We start from the raw sequence: 22,588 nt of genomic DNA on the forward strand, positions 1-22,588 counted from the left end.
AGACACGGAAACAGAAGGACCGCAGACGGACAGATTCCGGCGGGAAACAAAAACCTATGACTGTTTCAAATAAGCACACGATACATCTAGAGTTAAAATAAAAACCCTTTAACTAAGTATATCTTAAGTCAAACACAGGCGGTCTGTTTTTCTTTTTGTATATGGCACTACAGCTCCGTAATCCCGATTTAAAAAGACGAGGAAACGATGCTTTATGGGTGGGACAATAATAAAAGTGACACCAACTTCCTGTTGAGGCTCAATATGGCCATATAAGGAGTGGGATCGGAGCATTCCATTTGTGGCTGCCAGAGTGAAACCAAACAGCTGCTGTTGCTCACACACACACACACACACACACACACACACACACACACACCATTTGTAAGGCTTTTCCCCTTTTAAAATTACATTGGAATTGGAAATATACCAACTCTTATACTTACTTTACAAATAAATGTTCTTTTCTGTGTGTTACTGTAAATGACTGCTTATCTAAAGTTTCTGTAACTGGGCATACTCCATTAAATGCTGACTATAAACTACACACCATGATCTTTTTTGTTTTTTATGAGATCATGTTTTGTGCTTGAATACACTAGAAAATAGCTGCCACATAAATCCAAAGGAGTAAAAAGTACAATATTTGCTCCTGAAATGTAAAATGATGGCCTATAAAGTATCAGTAACAGTTCAAATGCTCAAGTAAAATAACAGAATTGCAATGCGTTACATGAATTAACAGCTTAACAACTCACATAAAGGAGGAGCTAAATGACACATCAAACACACAGTATAATTTACTTATATATACAGTATAATATATTGAGGCTAAACGTATTGAGTTTATTATTGAAGTGAAGCTAACGGAACTGTCTTCATCTAAAATTGGTGTCACACAATGTAGATATGTTTTTTTTCTAATTTAAGATCCTACCAGTCTTACTTGCCTAACTTCCTCTTTTTCTTCTTCCTCTTCTTACTTTTTATATGACCTTTTTTATACAGGTCTGATCAACCTGTGATCAAATGAATATGCTATTTGGTGATATCTATTGCTGATGTGACCCAAGGATGGATTACCAAACTGGGAAAAAACTGGCCCCGGGGTACCAGAAGTCACAGCTTCACCGCATGACAATTTGTTTTGGTAGTTTCCTTAATGGCAAATTTGTCAAGGATTTTGCTCCACCGACATACAGTACAGTATCAGTTAAGACAGGTCCTGGCCGGTCCTGCAGCCAGGTGTTATGTCAACAGGAGTACTGGTGGTTAGTTTTTTGGCCAAATAATGACGCTGAAATGTATAGTCTGATGTGTAATGTACTTGATGGGAACTTGAAGATGCCAAGGTACTTACAGAATACACAGAGAGCGGGAAGTGTGTGGAAGTGGGTCAGCAGGGGCCCAACAGCAAATCTTTGGCCTGGGGTCCCCTAATGGATTAATCTGGCCATACAAACTACTGAACTATACTATAGTCTGACGATCCATTGTCCATTGATAAGGCATGTGATCCAGGACACACTAGAGGGGGTTTGAAATCTTTGTGTTTATGTCCTTCTCAACCCTTCTATAAAATATGTCATGTTTGTGTTATAGGAACATAAAACAATTTATGTTTCTGTCGTAAAAATTATAATTATTGAATTTGTGTAAGAATTGCTCAAAAAACACATTTTATTTTTCATCCTTATTTCCTTAATTGCCCTTCCTCTCTTTGAGAAGTAGCTGTAAAATGATTTGCAGGTTTTCACATTGGGTCATCGGGTTTCAACAGCTCAAATCTAATGTTATTCTGCACTCGTTCACTCTGGATATGACACAACATCAGCAAGGCGCCTTTAAAGTAAAATGTAAGTAGTTCTTATGTACTGTTTAATTTCCATTCAGTTGAAATCAGACAGCCAATCAGCAGACATGACTTCAGGCAATGTCTTCTTATAATGATAAATGGACTGAACTGACACAATGAGCCTTTGTGTGCTAATTATTGTATTGAGCACCTAAACACCGTGTCAGCTGAACAGCCAATCACAGGAGGGCGAGTGGCTCCATGGCGGAAGGGAAAGTTGTGAAATGCAGAAGAGTAGAAAATTAAACTAAGAGGTCCCACTCTGTCCCTTTTTCCCCCCTCCGGAACCACAAACAGCATCAAAGCATTTTATTTTTGCATGTGAAAAGGCCATCAGTATATCATGTTTTAGTTCACAGTTGTTTACAAAAACCTGCTTTGAAAATGTAATTGTTAATCACTTGTATATGCAAAATAGGCTGAGGCCTACTTATTTTATTTCTACAGCTGTAGGCTAAAACGTCGTGTTTTGAGATTGATCAAAAAGTTGTAGCCTAATATATGGCTGATTGTTGCAGATATTTATACATCTAGAACTAAACTAAAATGTATTTAAACACAACAGTATGATCTGTAGACGCTTAACCCTCAGATAACGTTATATTTTATTCATAAAATAAAATTCATAAAACCATCGCCACTCAACAAAACTGCGGGAATCCGATTCAACTACAGAGTGAGCCATCTTCTACAATAGACGATCTTTGGCTGGTGTGTACAGCTGCTGCAAATCGGGCGTGAGGGAGCAGACGCGCAGCGAGGAAGTCTGAAGCCTGCCGCTGCTGCTGCTGGGGGCGCAGGACAATCATGGAGAAACCCGAAAACCCGCCGCTGTAGGATCGATCGGGCCGCTCCCGAGCCGGAGGACAGGCGGAGAAAACTTTATATACCCCCGCTGCACAGTCCGAGACCGCGGAGGGCTTCCTCCGGTCCCTCCCTGCTGGAAGAAATGTGGCTGAACCCGGAGGAAGTTCTGCTGAAAAACGCTCTGAAGCTCTGGGTGACCGAGAGGAGCAACGACTTCTTCCTCCTGCAGAGGAGGAGAGGCCACGGAGAGCCGACAGGCAGGATCACAGGTAAACAAAAACCACCATAACACAAAGGAGAGACCACACAGCCAGCACAGGCAGGACCACAGGTCAACAGCGACAACATGAGAGTAGCCAGAGAAAGCCAGCGGTCAGGATAACAAGTAAACAACAACAGGAAAGACCACAAAGAGCCAGCAGGTAAACAAGGGGTGTGTCCGAGTGGGTATTTGGAGTAAAGAGTTAACTAAATCTGTTGAACCAAAACCAAAACAATCAAGGAAACTCTGGATTAGGCTATTCCAATCACAGTGTTCACAGGAAAGTCCCTGTTCCAGATACTTGGTTTACTACAGCCTGTGTGTGTTACTATGGCAACTGATGCCTTGAAACCAACCCTATAACTAAATGGCAGGTTATATGGTTTCCAGGCTCCAGCTCTCAACTATGCAGCTCAACTGTGTTTAAAACTTTGAGACCAGAGACGCCCGTTTCTATGAACGTCTGCAAACAATCCTTCATGTCATACCAGCATTTTGTGAGATTTTGACATCTTACAGGAGGATAAAGCACAGGTGTCGCTGTCAGTGCTGCCATGGCTTACTGGGACACTTAAATAGACGGGAGCCATCGTTAATGTTATTAGTAACACTATGACAAGTCAAAATGTCTGCTGTGAAAAAGGCCTATATATTCACTTTATTTATGGTGGTGGTCTTTGGACACGTATCGCTGTAAGGTCGGAGCATCACGGCTATCTAAAGTCACAGTTCTAGTTCCTTTTTAAACCAGGCTTGATTGTTCCATTAGCGTGATGTGAACTTTGGGAGTCTAAGGTTTAAGGGGTGGCTTACTGAAGTCAGGCTCCTGACTTGACAGCTTTGCTTAGCTTTAGCCTCCTTTATGATCTCTGCTTACAGCTTCTCTTTTATATCTCTGTTAATTGAATATCTTTGGGTTTTTGGATTGTTGCTCATACAAAAACAATTTAATGACTCTACAGGAATTTCACAAGGTCACTGTTCAGAACCACAGACACACTCTGGCCTGGCTATTCATGGACTCGTGCGACTTTTGTTTGATGGATCCCGCGAACAAAAGTCAGTTTAATCTACACTTTGTCTGGGAAACTGACCTCTCTCTGTAACTTCCTGTAGGAGAATGGCACGTTTTTCTGCTCATTCTGTGGGACTCTGTTGCTTTAGATGTTGACCTTGGTGAAAATGCTGCTCTCACCATCGCCATGATTTCAAAATGCTCCACCCTGAAGAACAGGTTCTTTGCTTGCATTTAATGATTATTATACAAATATCTGACCACGTGCTCGAGGCAGCTGTAGCTCGTCTGACTGCTTCCCACCACTGTGAGTTACAGCTTTCTCCATAACAGCCTGTTTGCTGTTTCCTCTGTCTCGCTTCCTCTCTGTGTTTTGTATCAACTGGCTTGTACACCATGTACAGCAGATTTATGTGATGAGTGTCACTTCATATCATTAAATCGGGCAAACAGTTCATACAGTGTCTTCTTTATGCTCCGTCTTCTTCCCTGTGGGGAAACCCGGCCAGATCTCTTCTCATAAAACAGAATAGTAGGAACTTCCTGGCCGAGCTTCGCTTTGTGTACGTGTTTGTTCCCACTGTTCCCATAGCAAGAGGGGTGAAGGGTCAAGTCCTGTTGTCACATCGTTTAACATTAACTAATTAAGCGGCCTTCACTTTGGCATTCCTGCCACACAGGTGGAGGAAACAACACACAGCGGAGGTGTCTATTTTATGGCTCAGATCGGACTTTTTTTTTTTTTTAATGTTTCCAGCTATAAAGATGAAAGCAGAAACTGAAATTCAATGTGGTCTCGAAGCTGTGAAAACACACTTTCCAGCCCCTATCGCACCAGTGATGACATACTTTCAGCAGGATATCTGAGAAGGGATGGGCAACGAAACATCTGCAGCTGATTAGTCCCTTCATACCAGTCTCTGTGTATTTATTTCTAACCAAACACTTTTCTCTACGAAGCCGAAGCACACCTAAAGTAACTTTTTGCTTGTCTTTAATGTTTCTGTATTTGACCACCATTAGACTTAAATGACATTAAAGCAAGAAAAAGGCATACAGATGATTACATTAAAGGAGCAAACAGACATTACGGTCAGACAAAACAGCAGATATCTGGTTTACAGTCGCCTTTAAGTCTCCACAGCAGCACAATGTGAGCATTAGCAGAGAGAGACTCAATATGATGATTCATTTTGACCCCCCCCCCCCCCCCCCCCCCTCTCTGGAAGGTTTACCAGTGTGAACTCGTTCTGGACTTTTGTGGTGACAGACGGATGGTTTTGTGTTGCCGGGCTGCCGGCTTCGCAGCTTCAGGCAGGTCGACTTTGACTCTTAAGATGTAGTTTACATTTGGCTGAGAGCCAGAGCTGTCTGCTGGAGGAGACTTTACACTTCCCCACCTGCTTACGATTCCACCAATATAAGCTTTAACAGTAAGTCTGGATTGAAGCACATGACGGATGTTATTCAGTGTGATACGTACCCTGAATTGAATGATTATAAAATGAACAACAAGCATACTCTCCAAAGGTGGAAAAGCCTCTTAAACAGCGTTTGGCCTGCAGACTATAAAGGCCTCCAGTGAATCCCATTCCCATGAAATACTTTCAGGTTTGGCAGCTCTGTTTGTCAGAGCGACGCCGTTTCGCTGCAGGTTTTATAGGCTGACAACCCTGAAGCTGTTGAGTTAAATCATACAGTCAACCTTGAGTATGCGGAAGAACTGATGCTGATTCCTCTTCCTCTTCTGTCCACGTACAACTTTAGATGTATGTTGTTTTTTTTTTACTTGTGTTGCAAAATAAGCACTACAGTTATGCCCATCCAAAATACCACCTTCAAGCTCTGAATCAGCCAATAGGAGATGTGTCATGGCTGCATCACAGCTTCATGCACACTTATTATTTACTCATCAGATCCACCAACACTTGCATGCTTCAGTATACTGACACATGTAAGAAGAAAGCTTATGGAAGATTTTTTTTCCTGCAGGTATGTTGACAATATTAATATTTGCTATTTGGGATATTATTCATACAAATCTTAAATGAGGTAACAAAGAAGTTAATAACCATTTTAAGTGTGTCCTTTTTTAAAATGTTTCTTTTTAATTAAATACAAGTTTAACTGTTTGGTTTTTTTATGGGAATTTTCCATACAAAGTTTACTGGCAACTTTATGTGTTTAGAAACATTTTAATTGTTCATTTCTCATTTCAAGCCACAATTCTTGTATTTCACAGCCCAGCTAATATAATACATATTGCACTTGCCCTAATTGATATACTGCAGATTAAGAAGAACATTAAGAAGAATTAACATGTGAGCATTTGATTGTGTTCATGCTGAAGCCGTCACGCCATGAACGTTTTCATGCTGTACAGGTCGTGTGGATGTTTACTAATTATCAAATTATCACGTTTACAAAATATGGAAAGTGTGTAGCCTCTGCTGGTCACTCCTTACTGGCTTAGGAGACCTCTGGAGCTCTCTTAATATAATATTTTGGGAGCTAAGTCTGAACACTTATTATACAATTATTATACAGGTATTTTACACTGAGCAGCATCACACACACGTTAGAGTTTCATGGTGGACCTTTTCTGAACTGAAGCTCCAGCCCTCTACAGTTTTTAGGGCTGAATATTGACCGCCTCCACATGTGTTTTCTCACACAGGAAATGTAGAATTAAAGCACTTCCAAGAGAGTTGTTATTGGAGGAGCGTGATGCAGATTAGCCGTGGTTTACAAAGCTTCAGCCTGTTGAATGACTTTGGACACAGCCAATAAAAATATTTCCGCTCCCCGAGCTCTGCCTTTGGAGCATGTTTGCATCATTTCAACCCAGTCTGATTCTCTGTGTTCTGTGGTCTCTGCAGGTCTCCTGGTGGGGGCGCTGGACACAGTGCTGGACTCCAATGCCAGGGTCACACCCTTCCGCATCCTCCTCCAGGTTCCCGGCTCCCAGATCAGCTGGGTAATCGCCAGTGGTGAGCTGAACCATCGAGTCTCCTCCTCCAAGTCTCCGCCTTCCTGCTGTCTGTCTTTACTCTCAGCTCTCTGGTTTTATCAGTTCAGACGTTTTCTACATTTTTCTGTATCCTGAGCGGACCCATTAGATGTGTCACAACTGTTAAATTCCCTCCTGTGTTTTGTCTGTCTGTCAGGAGCTGCCATAGAGGAGGTGAACAAGCACTGGGACTGGCTGGTCCACAACCTGCTTCACTCTCTGTCCGTGTTTGAGAACAAGGAGGATGTTGCCAGCTTTGTCAAAGGAAAAGTCAAGGTGCGAAACCTGCCAGTGCTGGCATGAATCCTGTCGGAGGATGATTTTAGATTTTGAGATGTGTTGACAAAGCCTGGGGATTTAAAAAGGATTTCAGGCTTTTGTTGGCTCAAAGTAAAACACCAGCCTCACTGTAGATTATATGATGATGGTGATGATGATGATGAAAACCTAAATTCTCATGTCTTTAATGATGCAAGTCCATGTAAAGTGCCCTGAAGTAAATGTGTAAGCTCCCTTTTCTGTAGGGCCTTATTGCAGAGGAGGTTCGGGGTCGCCAGGCCGCCCAGGAGGAGGACCCGGAGAAGTTCAGGGAGGCGCTGCTCAAGTTCGAGCTGCACTTTGGCCTCCCTTCGTCAGAGAAACTGGTGACGTTCTACTCCTGCTGCTGCTGGAAGGGCCGGGTGCCTCGGCAGGGCTTCCTCTACCTCAGCATCAACCACATGGCCTTCTACTCCTTCCTGCTGGGGAAGGAAGGTCTGTACACCAAAGTGAGGGCTCTGATTTTCAAACCAAAAAAGACTGAAGGCAAAGCCAGTCAGGGAGTCATTCCCCACGATTTATTAATGTTTACTGTCAATATAATTTGAAACAATTTGACCCATGTTTGTGTTTTACTCATAGGTCAGCTTCAGAGTAACAATAAAGGAGTGCTCTAGTGAAAATCTGTCTTTTGACTAACAAATGAAACGTTGTCTTTGTGAGGATGGATTTCAGTGGTGACTCAGAGAAAAACATGTGTCAAAAATAATCAAAATATCCACAGAAACTTCTCAAACCACTCTCAACTTAACTGGAACTTAACTGAACTTTCCTCCGAATAATAATTGACCAGAACTCGAGTTTAAGAGAGCACATGATTTTTAGAAAAAAGTAACCAAACCTTTTGGTGTAATTAGGACATTAAGTTCTTTTGTAGACAAACAATGTCCTCATACCCTTTATTTATACGTGGTGTGTGCAAGTAACTTTTCCTTATTGTGGAAAACTTTTTATGTACTAAATTTCATATAAATCAGCTTGACCACAGGATGGAAACACAACCAAGGTGGTTCACTCGAGTCTTTTACTCTCCTTCCCCAGTCAAGTTTGTGATTCCCTGGGCGGAGGTGACGCGGTTGGAGCGGGTCTCCACCGGTCTGATGACTGAGGCGATCCGGGTCAACACACGGCAGCGGCAGAGGGAATTCTCCATGTTCCTGAACCGGGACGAGGCATTTGGGGTCATAGGTCAGCTGGCTGACATTGCCCTCAGGCGGCTGCTGGACAGCGAAGGCCTGGAGCTGGACCGAGTCCTACAGCAGCCGGCACGCATCAGCAAGAGGTCAGTGCTGGTTCTGGTCACTGTTAGCAATATGAACGGGCAACGTCGTCATAAAGACGCCTTAGTTTGACTTTGTAACTCGTGTTTGTTTCAGAACATTTCAGTGTAAGTTTCAGGTGGCTTCCCAAATACCAGTCGATTTTGCTGATGAGAGACAAGTTCAAACCCTGGCTCCTTTTCTCACAGCTGGCCGATCACTGTGTGGAGTGGGTGTGAATGTCGGAAAGTTACAGAAACGGTCGGACACAGTTCCCCCTAGGACAGGTGGAGGTGGGGGTGTATGTTGAATTATAACCCAAGTTTTATGAACAGTCGGATGTGAGAGCATCTCCCATACAGACAGCTGTCTTTTGGTTTTGGTTTCTGTAGTTTAACAGCCTTACCAGATGAGAGATAAGACACACACGTTTCTGATATACTGATGTGCTGTCGTATTTTATTATTTTTGTTATCGGATGTTTTTACATGCATTGTGTGTTCTCTGTTTTCCTGTAAAGCACTTAGAGACAAACCTGTCGTGCCTTGACGGCACAAACAACACAGCGTTCCTCCTCACAGTGTCACTTTGATACACAGGGCCACTTATTTCTGTCTATGTAAAAACCTCAAAACCATAACAGGAAGTTGAGTTAAAAGTAAACTGCCGGAGCTGCTGCAGGGCAGATGCATGAGTGGGTGGCAGACCACATCACAGACATGTATTTTTCTTTTGTACCTGTGAATAGCAAATGTGCTTTTGTATTTACAGTAGATAGAGTTCATCTGAGCGTGCGTAAGTCAAGAGATGAGAACTGAAAAAAGGAAGACAAAATGAAAAGCACAGAAACCACGGAGAGCCCACAATGGGGAAAAAAGAAATGAGGAAATCACGATGTAGGTGAAATTGGCTGCTGGATGTGAATCATACAGGTAACACATGAAATAAAGGCAAAAAAAAAATAAAGAAATAGCAGTTCCTTTACTAACTCCACTCATTCACTTCAAAACTGATTTGTGAAATGATCCTGGACACGTGTTCTATAACCTGAAATCTATTTTTTGCATTTGTCTTGCTTTTTTCCTTTTGGCTTTCGTCTTTGTAATCCTCCAACATTTCTCTCAGTGTCTTTTATTCCATTATTTATTCGACTGTATATATAGGTCACAGAGTAGAGAAGAACAAAAAATAGCTGTGTTTAAGACTGAACTCATCTCCTCGGGGCTCCGACCAGATTTTGGCAGAGCAGTGTGCTGCCTCTCACGACAGCCTGGAGGCAGAGCCCCCAGTCCAGAACTGCCCCCATATCCATCTATATATACACAACGTGCCTGTGTGTCTCGTTTTAGGCTAACTACAACAACATTGAAAACGTCACTTCTCAAAGTTGGCAAGGAATGACCTCATACGTTTCTTTGCAGGACAGCAGTATAACCTAAAAATGTGTTTTGATGTTTTCGCAAAGGCCAACCAAACATCCCTGAAATGCAATGCGGGTATCCTCACTGCAGCTCGGTTTGTTTAGCGCTCTACATGTCTGGATGGAGGAGCTCATAAGTGAACAGTGTAAGAAGGCGAGACTAGAAAAGGCACTGTGCAAAGCGATGACTAAAACATAAGTCACATCAGAGAACTGTCTTCGTCCTTCAAGATGAAAATTATAGAGACGAATGTACAACTATGCTATAAATTCTGCCAGGCGGTACTCTGCTGTTACTTCGCTGGCTTGTGCTGTAGTAAATTATCATGCGGCAGACAAACTAGCCCCATCTCCTCTTTGCTTGTTTGTCTCGTGACATGGCCAAAATTCTTCCATGCTGGAGTTAGTTTTAAATGTCAACATTTCCAAAATGGAGGAAGGCATGTGTTCCAGCTGACTCGGGATGTCCAGTCATATCAGTACAGTGCCACCATTATAACCCGTTGGTGCTGTTTTCTGCCACCACACCAGTAACCTCCTTATGTGCTACGTTTGTGGTGAACTCAGATGAATGTTTATGCGTTTATTAATAAGTAACTTCACACCAAGTTGAAAAGCTGCGTTGCCCCTCTGACCACACCCAGCATCACTGACGGGTGTGATTGGGTGTGGTCAGGAGGTGAGAAACTCCAGATATTCAGGGGGTGTTAAGATACTCTTTGAGGGGGGATTTGTTCTCCCAGAAGAATCCTTGTTACTGCTCAGAGTCTTTGAGAGCGCCCTAACCCAAATCTATAAATGGTCACTTCCTTGATGTAAGTGTCACTTCAGTAAAGGTCAACTGCGAGATCACAAAGAAGGGAAATTGTTTCATGACCAAAAGTTATAGGCTAATAAGTTAGCCTTTTTATTATTATTTATTATTTGCTACATCCGCGTGTTACCGCCTAACTCCTCCCCTCTTCGTCTTCTTCGCAGGATCCTAGAGGAACAGGCGTTAAGGGAGTACGTCCTGGCTCTGTTTCGGCTCCCTCGCGGTGAAAGACTCCACGAGGTGGTCTCCTGTTCGGTGTGGACACCGCATGCACGCTGCCACACAGCCGGGACTCTCTACACCACTGACAGTTATCTGTGCTTCTCCAGCCGAGAGGAAGGCAACTGCACCCTGCTCTTACCCCTCTCAGAGGTACAGCACCCTGCCTGCCTGCCTCGCAGCCTCACTGAGGTCACCTGTTCACCAGGTGCCAAGATTGAACCCCAGGACGGTGCCTGTGAATGGCTCATAAGATGATAAAAACCAGAAGTAAAGTAGCACATGTTTATGACGATGCACAATGAACCAGGGTAACTGTAAACACGGCCATATAATTTTTATGTATCTGTCATGATGTGAGTAAATGGCTGTAAAGGCCTACAGGAAGTGAGAAACAAAAGAACGTTGGTTCAGTGGGTCTTCATTGGGAGTTTACAGTTACAAGTCTGCCTCTTTGTCCTGAGTGACTTTATTCAAGACCCTTTATCTCTCTGTCTTCTGTACTGCTCATGTATTTTAGGTGAGTTTGTTAAACAGTCTGTGTTTACTCTGCCCGCTGCTGGTTAAACAGTAACGTGGGGAGCGGTTTCATGTGGCTCATAGTGTTTGCGCACTAACACATTGTTGTGCAGAGGGGAATGTTATTTGCTGCAGTAATGCAAGTGACAGTGATCTTGCATGTTTGATTTGTTTAAGGACAAATTCAGCCTTTTAGAAATTCACAAGAATAAATGGCTCCGGGATCTAAATTCAGATGTCGGGATTTGAATCTCTGGTGAATACTAAGCTCCTCTGTCACCTGAAAACAGCCCCTTATCTTTCCGCCTCTTTGTTAGATGAATTTATTATCACGTAGATGCTTTTATGATTGTTAAAGTGGTGGATTTAGTGCCACTGTAACTGTCACTGCCACATGTCAAACACATCTATTTGTACATTTTACTCTATTTGAGTTTGGTTTAGTTGGTTGAGTTTAGCAGCCAGATGCCTGCTCATGAACAATGTGAGGAGTCATGCATACTTTCTTTCCTCTGCTGCTGCGGTTTAATCCTCCACTTCCTCTGTTTTCTGTTGAAGCATTGTCTTTAGAAAAGTATTATCACTTCCACCCACCTAATCTGTAACTGAATGTGGAATAATCCCCCTTCTGCTCCTCCACACTCCCTTTAACCTCTATAGTCTCTTTTATTCCTGCACATTTCCTGCAGAGCTGGGCTGTAATATTGCTAGTTTTTCCTCGTCTTAAAGGCTGTGTTACAGTTACTATACATGTTACAGACGGATGAAGCAGGGAAATGATCTACCTCTCTGGTACTCTCATCGCTACTTTAAATATTTTCAATTTTGTATGAATGTACCACGTCATGGAGCGGTTGCCACATTGTTGATATTGTGGTATTAAGTCAAACATTTGGGGATAATTGATTTTGTCATTTGCACAAATACAGAAGCAATTGTTGAAATTGCATGTTATTAAGTATTAATCCACATTATTTATGTTGATGAACTGAGCAGCAAAATGAATGTAATTAATACTTATTGTTTGTGGACCTTAAATTGTCCTAAATGATTTAACACAGGCAGTATTTCAGTCCTTGAATTGATTTCTTTGTACTCCCTTTGAAGTTCATTCTTTAACTCCCTTCTCTTCCAACACAAGCAGCACGGACCAGCCTACTCCCCTATTCTCATTTGACACAAGGACTCATTGATTGTGTCTCGTCAGGTGTTGTCCATAGAAAAAGCGGAGAGCACCAGCCTGCTTCCCAACCCCGTCATAGTGAGTGTTCGGACCAAGAAGGCCTTCCAGCTGATCGAGCTGCAGGACAGAAACGAGCTGGTGGAGAACCTGAACTGTCGACTCAGAGCTCTGCAGTGGAAACAGTCCATGTTCCGCGGCAAGAAAGACGGCAAGAGGAGCGTGGTATGTGTGAAGCCCCTTCTTTTGTAAATGTTCTGGACATTCACAAACAACAAAAAGACCCTCAGTTACTGATCTGTAACAGTCACAGCGGCAATCTGAGTAGATAGGACCACGGAACATTTGTAACACTTACTACACAGCTAAAAACACATTGTTAAGGGGGCAAATAAGAAAAAACGTTTTTATATTTCTGACATTTTTTCAAATCAGGCTTTCTGGCTCAGTCAGTAGAGGGGAACCAGAAGTCTTAGACATGTAGAAAAATGTCTGCAAGAAACTGATGTGTGTTTTGTCCTCAGAGCTCCCCGACACCCTACTACACTTTCTACTATGACACTGGGATCTCCGATGAAGAAGAGATAGAGGAGCAGGTTCTGCGCAACACCGTCAACAGCGAGGCTCTGATGACAGCCTTCCACCAAAACCAACCAGGAACCAACGGCAACAAGGTAGAGTCACTAACCGAGACTAGTATTTTCAATAAGAAAGGGAAAAAGGTGGCAGTGTCAACATGTTCATCTCTGTGTGTTGGCGTCAGAGCATGGAGCAGGTGAAGGAGCGGCTGTGGGAGGATCATTTCTCAGAGTTCGGCCGCGGCGTCCACATGTTCCGCACGGAGAAGATCCAAAGACTTGTTGCCACGGGGATACCAGAGTCGCTGCGGGGGGAGCTGTGGATGACGCTGTCTGGTAAGAGAGAGCTGGATAAGTTAACATAGATAACAGATTAACATAGACATGCAGTACATCCTGCCTTCATGAAGGTTATTGATGTTGACTTTTTGTTGAAACTGTTTGAGAGAGGCGTTTAGAGAGGCCGTAGTATTGTACTGAGAGGTGTTGTCTAACGTTCAGTAGACCCCCATTTATATCGATGGGGTTGACAAAATGTTAGATGGTACAAACGATGGATTGTTTGCTCTGCAGAGTTTGAAATAAGTTCAGAATGAGTGTAAAATAAGGATTCGATTAAGGGTTGTAAATGCTACCTGCTGCTGTTAAAGTCTTGGGGTGCTGCATTAAGACCATTAATGAAATCACCATGTTGTACCGGTGCAGTCATCTGACAACACAGTACAGGGCACTCGGGCTTCACATCCTCTTCTCTCTCCGTCTGCTGCACCTCCACGTGTTCAAGACGACTCCTTTTCAGTCAAAACCAAACTGCCACTTTTTATTTTGGTTTGCAGTCGGTTCCTCAGTCTCACTGAGGAAGAAACGGTTTCCGTTCCACAAACGGATGAACAGGACCTGTTGTGGGACTGAAACAGAACCTGGAATAGTTAACACTCAGACAAAGAACCTGATTATTAATGTTTCTTCTCAGTCCTCATATTATCAAATGTTTCTGTCACGTATCCTAATTATCTGTACCGCCTGTCTTCTTTTGTTATCACTGTTATTTCGGGGCATATTTCTTTGCAGCATTTCTATTTTTCTATCAGTTCAATGTAATGAAGCTTTGTTGATGCTGACAAATTAACACACAAATAAGAGATGAATAAATATGAGAACTACTGGGATTCAGAAAAAGAAACAAGCTTGTATTGATCAGTTTCATTAGTAATTTATGAATAAACACATTTTTTCTTTTACCTCTTCTGTTCCACCTCTTTTTGTCTCTAGTGTACCAAAGCCTTTTCTTTCTGGTGCCCATATTTTTTTAGAAGGATTGTTGATAGTTAGTAGAAAACACTGAGTGTCAGGATTTTTAAAGTTCCCACGTGCAAAAAAAACAAAAAGCCAGCAGAAAGCAGAATAACAACACACTGGCTGGACTTTCCCCACATGTGTGAAGGCTAAGCTTTCTGCCTTGGGGCAGGTGAGGTGTGTATGATGACACATTATGATCTGTCCTGCATGTCCAGATGTCCTCATAGCTTGTTGCAAGCCCCAGAACTTCCTCTAATACATTTGTCAGTCAGAGAGTCAGGAGGCGGAGGGTTTGCTGTGGTTAGAGCGTTTCCTTCCTTCATTTTCTGTCTGGAGAGAAAAAAAGCTTTACTGCTCTGAAGGTTTTGGTTGGTTCAGTTTATAAAAGTTGATGTAAACTGTTGCACTACCTGTTGAATGTATTCATCATCTTGACATGTTTTGTATGTGCTCGATGAAACAATAACAATAATATATAAATTACCTGTTTTTGTTGTAGCGCTCATTAGTGACCCTGAATCCCCAAATTTAGGCTTTAGGCTACAAAGATCTCAAAAACATCTGACGTTTGAATGAACTTTGAGTATCTTTTCCACATTAGTACAGTATGAAAGTCAACTTGAAGAGACTTGAAAATGCTTGAGATGGACAACCAATGACCACAAACAGCATATTCGTAAAGATATGATGTGGCAAAGGATGAGAGTCGAGCCTTTTTATTCTTTTGTAGAACATGCTGCACCTGCTTGTTTACTGCATCTCTACCTCTGGTTTGTGCAGATGCGTCCTCAGAGCTGGAGTCCCATCAGGGCTACTACACCAGCCTGGTGCAGAAGTCGATGGGCCAGAGCAACCTGGCCACAGAGGAGATTGAGCGGGACCTTCACCGCTCTCTGCCGGACCATCCCGCCTTTCAAAACCCCACCGGCATCGCTGCACTGAGACGCGTCCTGACCGCCTACGCTCACCGCAACCCCAAGATCGGATACTGTCAGGTAAAGACCTGATGATCTGAGCAGTAATGGACATCAGTGTAGAGGCAATGATGTGACTGTTCAAATATTACAGCACATGACTTCGTGGAGGTTACTGTAATCACAGCAGTACCAGCAGGGGCGTAGCTTTGTTGCCAGAAGTCAGAAGTCACATGAAGCTAACCAACAAAAAGCAACAGAAAAAACTGAAAGTCTGAGAATGTTTGTTCCTGCATTTATATATTTATTAATCTAGCAAATACATTATTATTACGGGTGAAACTGGTTATCATGCTTTCTAAAATAAGATTTAAATATATATAATATTTACATTGTTCTATTATTAATACAGAAACCTTACCCCACACTAACGCTGCCTACTAATAGAGACCTGAGATCAGTCAGTTGTAACACTAGATGTTTTACACTGACTAGCTCCTGCTGCTGCTCTGCAGACCGGACAGACTTCACTTTTAGGTGGCACGCAGCGTGCACGTCTCTAAATTGAAGCAAAGTCGTGAAATAAAGACTGTAAATGATTAAAGCAAACGGAAACAAGTGAACTGTGAGATGAAACATGGTTGGCAGGAAACATAATTCAGTTAAAAGACATAAATTAAAACTTTTTTAGTGCATAATTTATATACAAATACATGTATTGTATTGTATTGTATGTGTTAATATTGCAATTTCTTTGTAATTAAACACTGTAAAAGTCTGTTCCAGGCTACATCCAGTATGATAGCCTATGTGCTGTGTGTCATCTGTCGATACCCACGTGGATAATTTATCACTTAACGTAACCACAACAGCGTATCCGTGTGTGTGTGTGTGTGTGTGTGTGTGTGTGTGTGTGTGTGTGTGTGTGTGTGTGTGTGTGTGTGTGTGTGTGTGTGTGTGTGTGTGTGTGTGTGTGTCTGTGTCTGTGTGTGTGTGTGTGTGTGTGTGTGTGTGTGTTTCTTGCATCCCTCATCTTCCTCCTGTCCAGTCTATGAACATCCTGGCGTCAGTGCTGCTGCTCTACGCTAAAGAAGAAGAAGCTTTCTGGCTGCTGGTGGCTGTTTGTGAGAGGATGCTGCCTGACTACTTCAACCGCAGGGTCATAGGTAAGAGGTCAGGGGTCAAGGAAGAAGTGACTTCATTTACTCATATTTGCTTCAGCCACTTACAGGCAGTCGTACGTTTTTTTGGACCGTTTAAGAGCAAACTAAAAACCTTCACCCTTCTGTTTCATTTCGCGGTTGTTTTGTCGAAGCTGCTGCTTCTCCAAACAACCCAAAAGGTTTATTTTTGGCCTTTAGAATAAGGCCTTATTTCCTGTGTTTGTGAAGCTGTTTATTTATGACATCCAAGGTGCATTAGAAGCAATTTCCTTTTCCCTTTTAATATCCAGATGTTTGTGGGTGTCTTTTCATCTCTGAAACGGCAGTGATTGTGTTCTGAGCATGTATTTGGCGCTTAAAGGGATAAGGCTGGAGTTATTTGATCTTTTTAATAGTATTAACAATGTCCCGATCCCACTAAAAACAACAATGAATTTATTGGTAACAGCCTTCGTCTGTGTAACCACATTTGTAATGAAACAATATATGTATCACTGTCTAAATGCAACAATATGGCTCTTCTTTGTGTTTTTCATAGTTTTTGGATGACTGTGTAGTTCTATAGCACAACATATAAGCATCAGGCTGTGGCTACACACTCAACACTTCTTAACAGGATGAAATAATTATCGTTTTTGTATTTGTGTGTGATGATATTAAAAGACAAAATTGAATGAACCTTATATTTTAACCAGTTGTAGTCAGCAAAGAAAAATAATCTCATTGTGGAAGTAAAGTTAAGCAGCAATACTCAGACTGAATGTCCAGCTTTTGCTGCCATCTAGTGGTCAAAACCATGAACAGCCCAAAAGCTCTCAAGTATCAAAGCAGAACAGTCAGTTACCAGTCAGTTATCATTTCCCCGCTGCAGGAGCTCAGGTGGACCAGTCCGTGTTTGAGGAGCTGATCAGGGAGCGTTTGCCAGAGCTGGCCGAAAACGTCCCGGACCTCTCCGCCCTCTCCTCCGTCTCCCTCTCTTGGTTCCTCACCCTCTTCCTCAGCGTCCTGCCCTTCCACAGCGCCGTCTGCGTGGTCGACTCTTTCTTCTTCCATGGAATCAAAGCCATCTTCCAGTTGGGTTTGGCGGCTCTGGAGGCCAACGCTGCACAGCTCTCTGCCAGCACAGATGACGGACAGGCACTTATGATCCTCACAAGGTAGACTTTGTCTATTGGTGTATTCCATTTTTAAAGCTCATCGATTACATCGTCAAAGTAAATCTAAATCAGTAACTAAAACTGTTGCACACACGACACAAATTATGCTCATAATAACTTTTTCTGCATCTGAAGCAGAAAATTCTTGAACTTTGTGAAGGTTTCCAGCAGATTCTACTTTCTCTTATTGCACTACCCAAATATGTCCAATGCAGTCTGTTTGTTAAGTTACTCATTGTTGTTGTAACAGTGATTCTGCAATCAATGGATGCGTTTTTGCATCATGTAAGGCTGATAGTAACAGAGCAGAGCAGTCACTCTAATTTACTGCAAGAGGCGCTGCCAATCAGAGAGGAGCCTGCTGCACATTCATACAAAAGGCCTCAATCAAACCAACTTCATTCATGAATTCTGATTCACATCTGAGGCTTATGAATGGAGCGAATGGGATCGCTTTTATGTTTGAAAATGTTTTAACTGCCACTGGTGCCATTAATAACAAAGACTTTCTGAAAACGACATACAGAAGCTTTGAAAGGACATGAAATGACAGAATGAATGTGGACCCTCGGCTCTGTGCTTTGCAGTTTTCTGGACCAGGTTGGAAGCGAGGAGTCGCCTTGTCTTCCATCCTCACCGCCGGCAGCCGAGGAGACGAGCAGCAGCGACGCCGACATTCCCGCTGTGAGACACACGAACATCACCGACCTCATCAACGAGTCCTACGAGGTGAGAAGCACACAGATATTATAGCTGAGGTTCATATTGGCCTTTCATTGTTTTTTGCACATTTTATATAGTGATTGTAATAGAAAATGATTTCTTCATTTAAATCCTGTCCCTCTCGTTGAATAAGTGCGGGGGTCATGTTTGGCTAATCTGGGTAAATGCGGGTGAACTGACCCACGTACAGTCTTCATCATCTGTGTGCTGTTGCACTGAAGTTCCAGCTGCTCTCTGCTGTCTGTGTTTTCTCCTGTCAGAAATTCGGAGACCTGACAGTGAGGCAGATCGAGAGGCTTCGCTGTCGACACAGAATCCAAGTGCTGCAGGCTCACGAGGACACCACCAAAGACAACGCTGTGAGCAGACAGATGATATAAATGAGACACCTAATTCAATTTGATGCTGACATTTTGAGTTTAGCACCTTGAACCTTTTTGCGACCTTTTCAGTTAGTTGCCTGTAGTTCCTGCTCTCTGACCTCCCTCTCGTCCCTCTGTGTGTCTGTGCAGCTGAGACTCGTGACTCAAGATGTCTCCATCTCTCCAGAGAACTTGGCTGACGTCTACGACCTCTTCAAGGTATCTTCTTATCCCTCCTCCAATTAACCTATTTTCTTTTTTCTTTTTTTTTGTTATCAGTTATTTGGTGTTGTCAGATCATTTGGGGTTCATAAGCTTTTGTCTCTTCTCCTCCCCCAGACGGAGCACTTCATCAGTCTGTACTGGGGGGACAGCAGCTCTGCAGCAGCGGCGGAGGCGGCAGCGTGGCGTTATGGTGACTCCGCTCACTCCTACATGGAGAGGCAGTACCGGCTGGACCGGCCACAGTTCAAGAGCCTGTACGGGCTGCTGACGCCGTGGCCTGGCGGCTCGAACCAGCACGCGGACACGCTGGCCAACCGCACGTTCACCCTGCTGGACCAGGACCGCGACAACCTGGTCACCTTTAGAGAGTTTGCCGGCTGGCTGGGTAGGTAAAGGGAGGGAAGACGGACAGGAAGAACCAAGGCAGATTGAGACACTCCTGTATGTCCAATCCTGTTTGTTTGTTTGTTTTAATACGGACCCCCTATAAAAAAGCATTTTTAGGGCTTTTCCATCGACAAGAGGATGGCACCTTTAAGACTAATACTTTAAAAGAATGATATGAATAGATGTGTATCTTTGAATCTTGGCAAAATAAACCAAATGATTTAGCTTGACTAGACACCGATAGGGAACCCTTTAAACAGTAAACACGAACAAATCTCTCGTACAAAATATAACAAAATAATTCAACTACGTTTACTGGCTGATGTCATTTCTAATGTTCACGTAATGTTCAGCATGAATCCACAGCACGGCTCTCTGTAATATTCTCTCCTGCGGATCGAGGTTTGAGCTCCTGCGGATGGCGCTCTATTGTGTCTTCAACAAAACAAAATGGAAATGTAAGATGCTTCAAAAAAGAGCAGCAAGGCAGCGACTGTTTGAAGCTGCATGTGTGTCACTGGGTCACTGTTGGGTCGCACATACAAACAACAGGCTTTACATAAAAATGCTGTGAAGGACTTCGAGCCTCCCTGTGTCTCTGTGTCATGGACTGAAACAGGAGGTGGTGTTGCTGATGGTGTTAACCCTTCATTCTCTGTCTCCCTCTCAGACACTTTGTACTGTGAAGAGCTGAATGAGAAAATAAGGTTGCTGTACCGTCTGCACATCCCACCAGGTTATTCATTGTGTTAACACCATGAGAGTTTCCAGCTGCAGTCAGCTGTCAGCAACTGGTTAATTAACTCTACTCTGTGTGTGTGTGTGTGTGTGTGTGTGTGTGTGTGTGTGTGTCTGCAGCTCTGACAGAAAGTGAGGATGACCCCTCTCTGATGAAGAGCCCCCTGCTGTCCACAAACAGACCCCTCTGTGTTAATCTGCCCTCTGGTTGGTCCACACACACTGTGATTCATCAGCTGCTGATTTATTAGCTCAACACACACTAGAACTAAAGAAAACACACGCACATAGAGAGAAAACGAGCCGTGTATAATGTGTGTGTCTCTGACTGACTCCGTGTTTCTCACTGCGACTGTTGTTCCAGATGTTGAGGGTGAAGCGAAAGATTACCAGGAGCAGCTGAAGCAGATGCTGCAGGATCTGGCCAAAGAGAAGGAGAAGGATGTGGAGAAGCCTCTGCCACTCATGAACCAGGTACTGGGAACAAGCTGTACTGTGTGTACTACACAGTGCACACCGTACAGGACCCTGGCCCTCAGTAAAATCTCCTCTTTAAATGGTGTAACCTCATTTCATCCTTAAAGTCTGGATGTATTTATTCTTTGTCATATCTTGATCTCTTTTCAATAAACTATATCGCATTAAAAAGAACTACACACTAAGAGTGTATACGTTTTTTCTTGAAACATGAATTTTTAAATGTAATATTCAGTGCTTATTTTGGTAAAATATATGGTATATAGAATCAACTTAAAGCCATATATACGTAATTTGAATATTTCTATCAAAAAAGAAAGTAAAAGGAAAACAAAAACTTCTGATATCATGTGATGAAACGCTGATTTTAAACCCCCTTCATCCCTTCCTCCACAGCGTGAGTTCATCCAGTTCTGCAAAACGCTCTACAGCATGTTCCACAGCGACCCAGAGGAGAACGACCTCTTCCAGGCCATCGCCACGGTAACCAGTCTAGTGCTGCAGATCGGCGAAGCCGGGCACCGCGGACAGAGCTCGGGGTCAGAGGTCACCAGCCAGGAAGAGGAGGGGAAAGGAGCGGGACCCGCACAGGCGCCCGCCGAAGATGCCGGGCTCGACGCCAGCAGAGGCGACGGGAGTTCGGCGGCGGAGAAAGAGTGGACGGTCAGCTACGCCCAGATCCTGGCCTCGCTGCTGACCGAACAGGCGCTGGTGAACTTCTTCGAGAAGCCGGTGGATCTGTCTGCAAAAATCGCCGAGGCCAAGGAGAAGCAGTATCACCAGCGGGCGGGTTTGCTCACACTGCAGCAAGGGACCAGGTGACTCAAACGTCAGCGGTGGATTCGACACAAGCCAAACGTCTCACGAAGAAAACCACAACATCGGTATGATTTGACGCAATGTGACAGAATGCAGCGGCTTCGAGTTCAGGAGCTCGCCAGGAAGCTACAGAGCCTTAAAGTTATCTGTGATGCTCTATCAACAGTGTGTAGGCATTGCAACCACACTGGCAACACAAGAGCCAGAGGAGTTTCTTTTTTTTTTTTACAAAACATTTTGAGCCAAAAAGACAGTTTTCAAGCTCCAGATCTCAGCAGCAGGCCACGTTATGGTCGACTCACTGGAAGCAGCATTAGTGACGTCAGAAGATGGAGAGGGATTTTGTGCTGAGGGCCCGGAGAAATGATCGTTATTGCCTTCTTGTCACCACGAGGACAAATAATCTGTCACCATTTTCTAATAAGGCACCCTTTATAAAGTAGTTGTGACTAATTACTCTATTAAAGGTTAATGAATCACGAAACATTTCTGGTGAGTCATTCGTAGTCATCAATACTGTAATGAATGAAGGGTAACGACTTAATAAGCCATTAAGTATGTAGTTATAGATGTCAGTAAGTCATTAATAAGAGTGACACGTTTCTCACTTTGTATTAAGCTAACGGCTTAAATAAGTAATGTAAATAAGTAATAATAAAGGGTTTTTACAACTATCTAATCGTAAATATTAATGATTAATTTTGATCCAGACTTACTTTTCTAGAAGGTCAGAGGTCAAACAGTCCACATGCAGCTGGTAACCTGAAGAACTAAAGAGCTAAAAAGTGTCCAGTCGGAGGAGGATGAATTACCAGACAGACAGATTTTCACAACCTGCAACCCAAAATGTGTTCCTATTAATGGCTAATGACTGATTTATAAAGCACTGATAAAGCCATTCATTCTAACTTACTGTATAAAAACCCTTTTATAAAGGCTGCCGGATTAGAAGGTTGTACCATTAATAATAATGATAATAATAATAATAATACAGAGAACGGTGCAGCATTAAGGACAAATCTAGCACTCAGTGTTCTTTTTTATTGATTTTATAACTTCTGTTTCTTT

General features: G+C 43.0%; 1 protein-coding gene across 1 annotated transcript; it reads left to right on the plus strand.

Annotated features, from left to right (window-relative positions):
* The first annotated feature begins 2,804 nt into the window (after positions 1–2,804).
* LOC139292011 (TBC1 domain family member 8) lies at positions 2,805–22,004 on the plus strand. Its single transcript, XM_070914119.1, has 20 exons — positions 2,805–2,931; positions 6,819–6,929; positions 7,107–7,225; positions 7,474–7,702; positions 8,309–8,549; positions 10,925–11,132; positions 12,706–12,903; positions 13,203–13,352; positions 13,442–13,592; positions 15,336–15,550; positions 16,518–16,635; positions 17,504–17,789; positions 18,377–18,518; positions 18,773–18,871; positions 19,025–19,093; positions 19,214–19,484; positions 20,157–20,222; positions 20,345–20,431; positions 20,589–20,698; positions 21,098–22,004. The coding sequence occupies exons 1-20, from the start codon at positions 2,805–2,807 to the stop codon at positions 21,521–21,523; spliced, it is 3,423 nt and encodes a 1,140-aa protein (XP_070770220.1). The 3' UTR covers positions 21,524–22,004.
* The last annotated feature ends 584 nt before the right edge of the window (positions 22,005–22,588 follow it).

This window comes from Enoplosus armatus, chromosome 11 (assembly GCF_043641665.1).
Source record: "Enoplosus armatus isolate fEnoArm2 chromosome 11, fEnoArm2.hap1, whole genome shotgun sequence".
In the NCBI taxonomy this organism is placed as follows: domain Eukaryota; kingdom Metazoa; phylum Chordata; class Actinopteri; order Centrarchiformes; family Enoplosidae; genus Enoplosus; species Enoplosus armatus.